The sequence below is a fragment of the Echiichthys vipera genome (assembly GCF_963691815.1).
Source record: "Echiichthys vipera genome assembly, chromosome: 14".
Classification (NCBI taxonomy): domain Eukaryota; kingdom Metazoa; phylum Chordata; class Actinopteri; order Perciformes; family Trachinidae; genus Echiichthys; species Echiichthys vipera.
The window spans coordinates 18,821,800-18,833,975 of NC_139839.1; the positions used below are offsets into that span (position 1 = coordinate 18,821,800).

The 12,176-nt window shown below is 40.0% G+C and overlaps 1 protein-coding gene across 1 annotated transcript; it reads left to right on the top strand.

Moving 5' to 3' along the window:
• Positions 1-1,872: 1,872 nt before the first annotated feature.
• On the top strand, positions 1,873-5,819 carry gja2 (gap junction protein, alpha 2). The gene is made up of 2 exons (XM_083927409.1): positions 1,873-2,013; positions 3,966-5,819. The coding sequence occupies exon 2, from the start codon at positions 4,017-4,019 to the stop codon at positions 5,082-5,084; it is 1,068 nt and encodes a 355-aa protein (XP_083783535.1). The 5' UTR covers positions 1,873-2,013; positions 3,966-4,016; the 3' UTR covers positions 5,085-5,819.
• The last annotated feature ends 6,357 nt before the right edge of the window (positions 5,820-12,176 follow it).

The window sequence follows — 12,176 nt, forward strand, 5'->3', positions numbered from 1 at the left end:
GCCTGCTGTGGTTGGGCATGATGGCTTGTCTTTTTTTATGGAACATGTCGGCACATGCCATCTATAGAGTTCAGACTGACGAGAAACACACTGGCAGCACTGTACCAAAAACAAATTCCTCTAATGTGTTATTCCTGTCAGCAATTAGTGTTAGGGGTGACTGTATGTGAGCAATGTCGTTACATGTTATCTGTGGGGCATCTCAGTCCCACCAACCCACCAAGGATTGGAAACGTTTATAAAGGTTGATCAGAAGGAGGCTGATTTTGATGTTGATCTTAATCTTATAAAGCAAAATTATTACTTACATTATTAGGTTAGAGAAGTCAGCTACAACATGCTTAGCTTTTTATTAATCACTCGCCAAAGGTAAAAAAGTCTTGCATTCAAAAATGTTCTCATTTGCATTCTCAACTTATGAAACTGAGAACAAGAGTCACTGAGGTACTTGAAGTAAAATATCACCTAAAGATTTAATCCGTAAGATTTTCATCTAGTTAATTGTCTGCTAAGTGATAACTGGAAGTAAGACTCTCTATCAAAGAGTGAGTTAAAACAATGGTGATTGATCATATGACCCACTAATGAAAGCCCTTGTACGTGCCTTTTTGCCGAGTAATACAATCTTTGTGTCTGTGGTGACATTCCTTTTTCCAAATATGCCGCCATGTTAGTGACGCTGCTGACAACAGTTGGTCTGCCGGTGGAGCTCCTCACTGCCGGTTATGCTACGTTTCATGGTAATCGGAAATCATGAACTTCCATTCTCCTAGTCAGGCATGTAGCACGGGCAGAAGTGTAATACAAATATGTGTGTATGTGTGTGTGCATGGATTTAAGAGGGTAACATATAGGGGAGAGACTGGAAGTAGAGAGGGACCGCAAATATGACAAGATGGTGGGCTCTGAAAGAACAGGCTTGCCTGTAATTACAGTTTACTGCCAAAGAGGGTACTATAAAAAGCTATCTCAAATCTTACGGATTATGACTTTTAAGTACAGAAGCACTATCAGAATGTGCCGATGTACCAAAGCAGTACTCATGAGTGTGGTTTTATGCTTTTAAGTATTACAGTTTATTATAGGGGGTTTTGTTACTGATGCAATAAAATGTAAGCATGCAGCAAAGTTTATCTCATTAAATAGATTTTGACAGTGTAATCTGTCACAATGCAACATATTTCGGAGCTGATTGTGTGCTTTGGATGAAAATTTGAATCTGAAAAGCAAAAACAGCTGTCAAATAATGTAATATGTGTCCAAGTAATAAAGAAAAGTTGAAATAAAATAGGAAAAAGAAGGTGGTAATACTCAAGTACAAGTACCTCAATATTGTTCTACTGGAACATGAGTAAATGTACTTAGTAACTTTCCGCCACTTCACAGCAACATGATGCTGCAAACGAAGCGTTTAAGCTAAACTTTGAGCTGATACAAACAATAAAGAACTTCCAGATGACACAGTCAAAAGAATCAAGTTTGTCTTTTTCTGTAAGTATGTCCACCATGTATAAAGCTTATCAGTCACTCAAAAAGCAGTAACGCTCACTGCAGCACTGAGGGATGGCTCTTCAGTGTCTGACGCTCCTTCACACAGTCAAGGGTCAGCGGGAGAGTGACAACAAAGCCACTCCCATCAACGTGAATTATATTTAGATCACACACTGACATGTAAGACCAACGGACATCCTCACTGGACTCTTGAGCTGCCACTCAGTTGAACCGGAACACCTCTTAAGCGAGGGATTTTATACTTTTCAACAAGTGATCTGTCCTCGCACAGAGACCAGACTGTGCATTTAGCTGTGGTGGCTTGTTGAACACTGGGAACTCATCAACTCCCAGTAGGAGGGCAGGATCACAGAGCCTCAAGTGAAATCTGCCTAAGAAAAGTTCATCTTGGCGCTGCAGTTTCTCAGGAGCTCAGGAGAACATGGCCTCTCTGTGAACTGAAGAGGCTAAGTCACCAACTGACTCTGGATCTGCACTGCTGTAGGAGATGAACATTATCAGGTATGTCTATCCTAATGAAGTTAATTCTTTTGAATGTCTAACTCAATAATCGAAAAACATTTTACAGCTGTACAGTATATTATATATAATCTAAGTATACATTTGGGGTTGAAATCCAGGCTCAGTAAGTCCTTAACAGTTACTACTGTGTGAAAAGTGTTGATCCTTTAAGTGATCCTTTAATTCCTGGCTGACTATCTTTATGTATTTCAAACAGGTGTTAAGGTTCACAGTCTGTCTACATCTGATCACTAAAGGACAAGTGCAACTATTTTTAGAGTATAGTTTTGCGGTTGTAACCAATATGCACTGAAATCTGAACTAGACACCTAATTCTGGACTGGGGGGGAGCACCATAGGGTTCTGTGTCATAGGGGCTGGGCAATGTGGTCAAAATCTTCTATCTCAATATAGGTCCTTTCATAGCTCATAACGATATATTGCATGTTGTAAATAATAACATACAATAATGAATACAAATAATAAATAGTCTATGTGATGAAACAACAACAAAAAACAAAACTTGATAAAAAAACAAGTATCTGACTGAGTATTTTCTCAATTTATTAATACTTTTTGTGGAAAGTTAACATAGCATGATAGGATCAGAAAGTTAAGCGTCGAAACAATTGCCGTAGCACAGTTTGACAGCTGTTTTTTTAACATTGTGATACAAACCATGTAGAAAAATATATATGATAGACATTTTTAAATTGCTTTGACAATAAATATGTTATATCGCCCAGCCATACTGTGTCACAAGACCTAAGAGTCTCCCCCAGCCCGCTGCAGGGCTTTCTCTCACACACAGTCAGCTGTGTCCTGGTCATCAGCATACACTGGACAACCTCTGGGAGTACAAACAGTGAATTCAAAACAAATCAGTGTTTTCATTAGTTCATCTCCGCTGAAATACAGTAGCCTTTGTAAGGTTAGCAGTGATAAATGCCACATTTATAATGATAAGCATACAAGGAATGCCATGGGAAAACTGCAGAGCAACGAATCTAGCTGGTTTGTTAAGGTGCTTATTCTATTGGATGTGATTACAATTACAATGTGTAGATTGTTAGTTAAAGTTATTATTAAGGTGAAACAGATCAATCAGTAATGCACTTGATTGAATTTACATAATGGTTTCCACATTTACATGTAAGTACGTGACAGATATTTTCATAAAACACCATTTGTGTTTGATGCTTATTTACAGCTGGTATTTAAGATATCTGAACTCACATGCTTACTAGTTACACTTCCAGGCTGACATATCACAAATTTCATTTTGACTAGTGAGAAATGGATTTAGAATTAATTTTATACCTCTGTAATATCAGAAAAGAAATGTGGAGATTAACATTTTGACTAGTGATAATTGAATTGTATTAGAATTGCAACTGGTCAAATTTACATTACACATATGCTAACTTGGACTTATAACACATCAAAATGGAATTATACAGTGGATACCTATAACTGACATTGCATATGAGTCAATGGTAAATGCTGACTAGTTTTAATTTAATTACATATATCAACAATGAACATTTCCACTCCAGCAATTGTTTATATCTACAATTTTTATAACCACTACTGATTAGACTTACCATACTGGATGTGTAAATAGGCAACTGCTTGCTAACAAGGTCACCCTAACCCTGCTTCCCACAAGTGGCCAAAAAATCAGTTCTTGTTAATTCAAATTTCTTGACGTTAGTATGTAATGTATTCTTCTTCGTCTTCGTCGTCTTCTTCTTCTTCTTCTTCTTCTTCTTCTTCTTCTTCTTCTTCTTCTTCTTCTTCTTCTTCTTCTTCTTCTTCTTCTTCTTCTTCTTCTTCTTCTTCTTCTTCTTCTTTCATAGTCAAATGTAAAAGGAAGGGTTGGGCCAAGTCTTTTAAAATGACTTTAGGAAAGAGTCTGCCAAGTAAAAATAACATTTTCCCTCTCCTTTCAGGCGTCTTTCCGGGTTTGACCAATAAAACTGAGTCTATATTTGTGAGCCAGTATGGGGGACTGGAACTTGTTGGGGAAGCTGCTTGAGAGTGCCCAGGAACACTCCACTGTTGTAGGCAAAGTCTGGCTGACAGTGCTGTTCATCTTCCGCATCCTAGTGCTGGGAACTGCCGCTGAAAAGGTGTGGGGCGACGAGCTGTCCGGCTTCACGTGTGACACCAAGCAGCCCGGTTGTCAGAACGTCTGCTATGACAAGACCTTCCCTATTTCTCACATTCGCTTCTGGGTGATGCAAATCATCTTTATCTCCACCCCAACTCTCATTTACCTGGGTCACATCCTTCATCTGGTCCGCATGGAGGAAAAGGAGAAGCAGAAAGAGAAGGACCTTGCCACTCAGAGTGAAAAGCAGCAGCAGTTACTTCCCACCAAAGCCAAGAAGTCCCCAGTTAAAGACAACCAGGGCCACGTGCGTTTGAAAGGTGCACTTCTGCGAACCTACGTCTTCAACATTATTTTCAAGACCCTATTTGAGGTGGCCTTTATTGTAGCTCAGTACTTCCTGTATGGTTTTGAGCTCAAGCCGATGTACACCTGTGACCGCTGGCCTTGCCCTAATATGGTGAACTGCTACATCTCTCGACCCACTGAGAAGACAATCTTCATCCTCTTCATGCTGGCTGTGGCTTGCATCTCCCTGCTGCTCAACCTGGTGGAAATGTACCATCTAGGCTTCACAAAATGCCACCAGGGCCTTCGTTATAGGCGAGCACATCCTGCAGGTGAGGCTCCCAAGGCCCTAACTGAGGCAGTCATGCCTTACGTCCCAAACTATAACTATTTTGCTGGACATCCTGCGGTGCCTGAACCTTTCCCTGCGGACACAAAGTACAGCATGGCAGAGCCGAACTCTGCCTACAGCCCCTACAACAGCAAAGTGGTTTACAAACAGAACAGAGACAATATGGCTGTGGAGAGAAAAGGCAAAGCAGACGGAGAAGATGTGAAGGAGAGGAAAATCTCCAGCCCTGTCTTTGAGTTGCCCATTGAAAATCCACGCAGAAACAGTCAGTCAAGCAAGCACAGCAATACCAAGAGGCTGGATGACCTGAAGATCTAGGAACCTTCTGTATTTTATCCAAGACTCAGGAACGACATCCATTAGCGTGTGAAATTATCTGCACGAGTATGAAAGACTAGTAGGGACAAAACTACTGAGTGAGCATGAAATAGATTACAGTCAATTTTCAGGGTCAAGATTTGCACACAGACAATGTGAGACACAACATGTGAGAGCACATTAAAAACAGCCTTTAAGAGGACATACCCATGAATAGCTCTTACGTGCAGAAGGTAGGGTCAAATAGGGTGATGCTGGAATACATTTTGTTCTATCAGTTCGCATGTGATGGATACAACTTTAAAGATAAGGAAAGGACACTTGTTATCAAATCATCAGATAAGCCCATAATTCTGTTTGCACTTTAAAAATGTTCCGTCTACAAACCTGCGTCCGCATTTTCTGAACTCCTTGAACTCATGTTCAAATTTGTTTTGCATTCGCACAATAATTTTGACATTAATGATGCTCCATATTTTGTGGGTGATGAAGATGCAGATAGCTTGAGAATTGCCTAGTTTACGGTTTATTTACTTACTAAAACTGTGAGATGCACAGAATAGATGTCAAATCAAAAGCTCAGGGAGACTCAAAGATCAGACAGATAGATAACGTTTTCAAATGACCATTTGCTTTTATTAACCAAATTATGGGCAATAAATGTCAACAACAAACAGCAGATGTATACAAAAAGTATGTTGACACACATCTATTGAACTGTTGTAATTATTTGTGACTGTGTAATTTGATTAAACTGATGTGCAGCAAAGGAGTCTTCTGTCAATATTCGTGCTCTAAGTCGAATATCAGATCTATCATCGAGAGGCCAAAGATAACATCCATTTCTTTCTCAACTGTCATAAAAATGTCTCAGATATACTCTGGAGGTATTTCTTCTTCTCAAACGCAGCTTTTCCACAACATGCGCAGTGCTAGAGGCAAGTTGATGATGTAATAAAAACTGCATTCGTAAGATGTATTGTTTATCCTGCAACTCAGCAAATGTCACAGTTTCACAGCCAGACTTTGTTCGTATTCACATAAACATCTTACAAGATGACTGATGTTTCATTGTTTATCGCAGCATTCATTCATCAAATGTGAATTTAATGTGTGACACCAAGATTTTTAAATATTTGGACGTCAAATGTTTCAGTCAGCACAGTTTGGTTTTGCACCGTCACCTCGTTATGAATGTTTTAATAATTGAAATCACCTCTAAGTCAGTACTACACATATCAGACATGAAAGGAATTGCTTAGCCTCCTTACTGACTTTGACTTCAAACTCTTAACTATACTAGAATATAACAGGTTTTAGTTGAGTTTGAGTTGAGCTTTAATTAGTTAAGTTGTTGTTGTTATTGTTGTTTTTAAACTCCACTTGATGGAACTTCAATGAATTTATTCAAAAGATATGTCACATGAACTGCAAACTGACATCACCATAAAAAAATGCATGCAAATATGTATTAGTCATACATGGCATGCTTCTAAAACTAGCAATATCCAACTATTTTCTTTCTTCTCATAGTGTCTTCCCTGCTTTAGCTCAAGATAAGAATACTGTAGGGATGTCCTTAGCTGTTCCTATGGATCCGTATCAGGACCGTTAAAGACATGTTTTAGCAGATCGCTATCGGCTAAAATAAAGCCAACCAGAGTTTGGCCTTTCTTATCTATATAGCAGCCAGTATCCCTCTGTATATGCAACTGAAAAAAAATGTGAGAAATGATCTGGGCAGAAAAGCCTGGTGCTTGAAAACATTACACAGCATTAAAATATATAACGGTAGCTACTTGGTGTGAGGATCCATTTGTTTCAGTTATATGTCTTTGAACCAACAACCTTCTATTCTGCATCGTTTTTATCGTGTTCTATCATTTCCTGTTTCAACAAGAATTCTCCAGTTATTGCCAAAAATGTGTTTTGTGAGCTCACAGTAACCTTGACATTTGACCTCCAAAATCTAATCAGGTCATCCTCAAGTCCAAGATTCCTGAGATATTGTGTTTAAGAATGGGACGGATGGACTGACAACAGGAAAAAGTAATGCCTCTAACCACAGCTGTCGCCGGTGCAGAGGCAAAATAAAAACAAGCTGTTATTTTTCTTTCTCACTTGCAAAGCTCTGTGTACAAAACATTCAGACAACAGACGGCATTTCAGTTCCCAGGCCAAGTCCCTATGAACTCCGCTGCTACTGCCCCCGTACAGTATATAATGGTATGAATAATGGTCTTGATGATGTTTCACAAATAAATGCTTAAAAAACGTTTAGTTCGGCAGAACGTTTAGCTTTCATGTCTGTTAAAATGTAGTTTAGTAAAGTTTCATTCAAAGACTTCTATGCTTCTCTCTCAGTCTCTTACAACGAAATCAGCTGACTGTGGGCGTCCACGATCTCCGTGCAGCAATTAAATCAGTGCTGTCAAACTTTTAAACCGTGTCCCTCTCTGCTGCTGTCAGGTGTCATTTCACCCTCCTCCACCCCATTCTCCCCAAGTTCTCATCACATCCAGCGCCCGGGGTCGACCAGAAGCCCTGCTCTACATCAGAATATACTGAATATTATACCTTTAAATAAAGCTGCTGAAACAAAAATTCAACATGAAGTTATGTCATAAATGTCAAGAGGACTTGTATGATTTATGTAAGTGTGCTACGCAATCACTGCTATGATTCTCTGCTATTTTCTGCCTGAACTGCCATCTGAACTGCTTGGTGTCCAGCAGCTGCCGCAAACATGCTCAGACAGAGTTTGGTGTGGAGGGACCCATTTCCAAAACACATACCATCATACACTGGTGAGAGCTCTGCTTCAAAGACTTCTTCACTGTTGCTATAAATAGTGCTCATGCACACTTGCAGGAGCATTGTGGAATGGGGGATGGGGGCCAAAAACTGCATCAGCATCAATAACAAGTTGTTGCCAATAATTGAACCCAAATAAAGACAGATGTGCAGTGTCATCTGTTCTCTGTCCTGAATAACAACTGCAATCAATGCATTCATTCAGTCAAGTGTGATTAAGCTTTGCTTTCTTATTTTTCTAAGTCTGGCTGTGTTTTGAAGTAAAAAAAAAAGCTTTTTTAAAATGATTATATTGGTTTAACCGAGACAAGTGGCTTGTATGATTAAATAGGTCTGCAATCCTGATGTAAATTGGTAGGATAGTTTGTCATTAGAACTTGGGAGAAATGCTTAAGGTCTCCATTGGCTTTCATTTAGGTTACGAACCAAGATAGGAACTCTCAAACTTCCAGAGCAGCACCCTTGACAGGACAAGGCTGAAAACTGAACAGGTGACATGGGTGAAGGTTGTGAACTCAAGGTTATAGCCATATACAACCAAATCTCTGAGCCAGAATAGTACGAGTAACACGCAGAGACCAGCCGTCACTGAGTCAAACTGCTACTCATAAATCAGACTGACAGAATGCACACTTAAGAACGAGTTAACGGAGAGACATTTCACTGTTAATGAGGATATATGGGCCTATACATACTGCATGGTCCCATGTTTTTTGTAAAGAGGCTATTTTTGTAGCTGCTGTGTCGTCAGTGAGCGGTAAGACTGTAAGTGTCCATCATAAAGTCTGCTTTTCAGGTCAAAATATATATGACTGATGGAGACAGAGGACAGCAAGATTTGTGCCTCTCTTTCCCGACAACATTAAAACTTGGCCTCTGCATGGCAGCACCATATTTCATTTTGCTCTACACATCATTTGCATGTGGAAAATTGAATTTCTTTTTTTTTTTTAAACATTTCATTTTGATGCATTTTTATCCATTTTTAAGCCAGACTTGAACAAGTGTAGTTTAGTGTAGGCTATATTGGCCGTTCGTTACCAAATGCAGCAATGTTTCAAAGTGCTTCAGATGTCTTATTTACTGGCTATGAAGCTGTTGGCTTCAAAATGCATTCCAACATCATTGTCATTCATTCTTACCGTAAGCTGGTGGCACATATGAGGTGGGACCCTTTAAGGATTTTGTGGGCCCAGGACTGAACGGGAACCATAGACTACAGTCTATGACAGGAACACGACAGGGACTGTATATATTTACTGTCTGTTGATGGAGGGGTAGTCAGCTGTTGTGCGGGATCGTATGTATGAAGTTTGGAGCCTCTCTCATGACTATGGCACATACAATAAGCGTATTGAGTCATTGAGTCATAGCTTTCTAGTATCAATGGACAATGTACAAATAATATGTAATGTAAAAGGAGTCATTCGATTAACCTACAGAGAATTATCACTTGAATCTGCAGCTCTCCTCTGCGTTATGTAGCTTTACTGTAGAGCAAGTTTCAGGTCATTCTTTTGCTGTTTGACCCACAGCTTTACTGTTTTGGTTCACTGTCTCGCTTTCATAATGTCGTTTATGGCTGTGACATGCAGCTGTAAAAGTTCAATCATGCTCACCAAAGAGCAGACAGACACAGATAGCAGCCAAGTTAGCGGGTGAACATAGTGCTGTATTTAGCAGTAAAACAGATATTTCCCTCAGGAGTTGGTAGAGACCAAAAACCGAGCTAAAAGAGAGTGAATACTGGACTTGCATTCATCAAGTGGACACAAACACATTGCTCTGTAATGCTGCTAAAAAGCAACTGTTTACTAATGAGTTCATCATATTAATTTTAAAGTTGCCAGGTGGGAAATGTAAAACTATTGTTTTAGGGACTTCTGGTTTGGCTGAGATGGAGTAGACATGCGTCGAGTCTAGCTCCTGCAACTTTTGAGAATTTCACGTTTCAGGACTCCGAAAGTCACTACAAATAGTAATAGTCGTCTTGTTAGACAGATACACCACCGAAATATGCCGATATTACTACTACAGAATACTGTGGGTCATGCAGTATCATTCTAACTTATTAGTATTGTTCCTATGGCTAATGCTGTAAAGACAGGTACTAGAGTGCGTCTGATTTTCTGTAATATTAAGGGAATAAACAGCGCGATTATAATCGGTAAGGTCTTGACACAGTTACAGCACCTGTGATGTCATCCCTAGACCAGACAGGCTTCACATGAGAGAGACATCCATTCTTCAATACCCGAAAGCTGCTCAACATCATATTCTCACCTGGATCGGAAACTCCCGAGGTCGTAGTGGCGTTAGTTGAGGAGAAAGCCTTAGAGTGGGGCTTCCTATTTTTCATTTTATTTCTTGGGTCAAGCTGTATGTAACCCCCTCTGCTTCTGTAAACACTAACGGTGTCCGTTCAACATATTTTCCTCTCAGATGTCGGACCCGGCAGGGCTGTGCACTCTCACTATTGCTGTTCAACATAGCCATCAAGCCATTAGCCATCTGTCTTAGAAACCAGAATTTGTGCTTCAATCCATGCCCCAGTTTTGAATAATTATGCATTTCTCCCTTCCTGCACCGATCCTACGTATCGCATATGGTCAGATAAGGGCCTCAAAACGCTTAATGACCTGTATGACGAAGGTGTTTTTGCGTCCTTTGCATTTATGTCGGACAAATACAGCCTGCCTAATAGCCATTTTCTGAACCGCCCCCCTGAAGCTGAGATGGACCAATTCACGGCTCTTAAGGTACAACACAAACTACTGATTTCTGTCATTAATAATAAGATTGCTCTGCTGAGCCCAGTCCCCACTGCCTTACCTTAAAGTGCATGGTAAAAGGATTTGGGGGTAGACATTCCTGAGGCCCAGTGGAGGGACATTCTAAAACTGGTCCACTCATCCTCGCCCTCCATCCAGCCCATTTCACCAACGCTAAATTGGCTAAGATATACTCTATTTACAGTGACGCTTGTAACGGCTGTAAGCAGTCCCCAGCCGATCACACACACATGTTCTGGACATGCCTGAAGCTTGCTGAATTTTGGTCTGATATATTTTTAAACCCTCAAACAGGCTCTTAACACAAATTTCGAACCAGATCCCCTGATTGCTCTTTTTGGGTCTCCTCTGTCTAAAAATCTGCCCATTTCTACACAACGTGTCGTGGCCTTTACCGCCCTGCTCGCCAGACGTAACATTCTCCTTAAATGGAAACATGTTTCTCCACCGACTCATAATAGTTGGAAAAGTAAAATTTTACAATGTCTTAGGTTAGAGAAGTTAAGATTTTCACAGAGGGGATCTTTGGAGGCATTCCACAAAACTCTGGAGCCACTGCTGGCTCTTATTAGTAATGGTCTTACTGTTACTCCTGATGATGCTGAGGACACTTCCTGGTGCTGGAAGGAGACCCCCCCCTATTTAATTTTGCTATCATTTTTTTGGTTTTTATTGATATTTATTTTTACTTTACCTTTCTACTTTCTGTATGCTACATGTTATTTGGTTACTTGGTTGGTTATTGTGACCGTGTCTGACGTGGTTTGGTTCCGGAAGGGATAGCCGGATTCATGCTGGGGTTATTCTGTTTTTGTCTTTTTTTACCTTAAAGCAGACACACTGTACAACTATAATTTTCTTGGGTACTTAGATGCTTAATTCAATAAAACAATTGGAAAAAAAATATTGTTAGAGGCTTAAAATTATCATATTTTGAGGGAAATTATGTACATATGTAAATGTGTACTTTAACAAAACAGATAGTCTATTTATAATTTTTTCACACTCACACAATGCCCCATCATTGTGTGTGTGTGTGTGTGTGTGTGTGTGTGTGTGTGTGTGTGTGTGTGTGTGTGTGTGTGTGCGTGCGCGTGTGTCCAAAAGTGTATCATTTGACAGTTTTTGAATCCTACTATTACAAAACTAAATTACAAGACACCATGAAGAGGAGCCTAGTCATATCCAGTGTATGTAAACACTTGAGTCCATAAGCAAAGCTGGTGAAATAAATAACTGGGCTAAATGGTGCATTCAAAACAACTCGACTTGAACGCATCATACCTCAGTGAGAAAGTTCAAGCTGCACCACTGTGGCTTCCAAGGGAGAGACAGCGGTGCTGGGTGTCGCTTTCATCATAACCTGCAGCAAGCATGATTTTTTTCCCATCGTGCAAAAAAAACCTTTACTTTAAATGCGACAGAGCAGACTTGTGAGCATAAAATCCCATATAGGCATACATCTAGCAAACTGACTTCAAAGTTG

Bases quoted from the DNA above. Each gene is read 5' to 3' on its own strand.
- gja2 (XM_083927409.1), top strand. From the start codon at position 4,017: ATGGGGGACTGGAACTTGTTGGGGAAGCTGCTTGAGAGTGCCCAGGAA.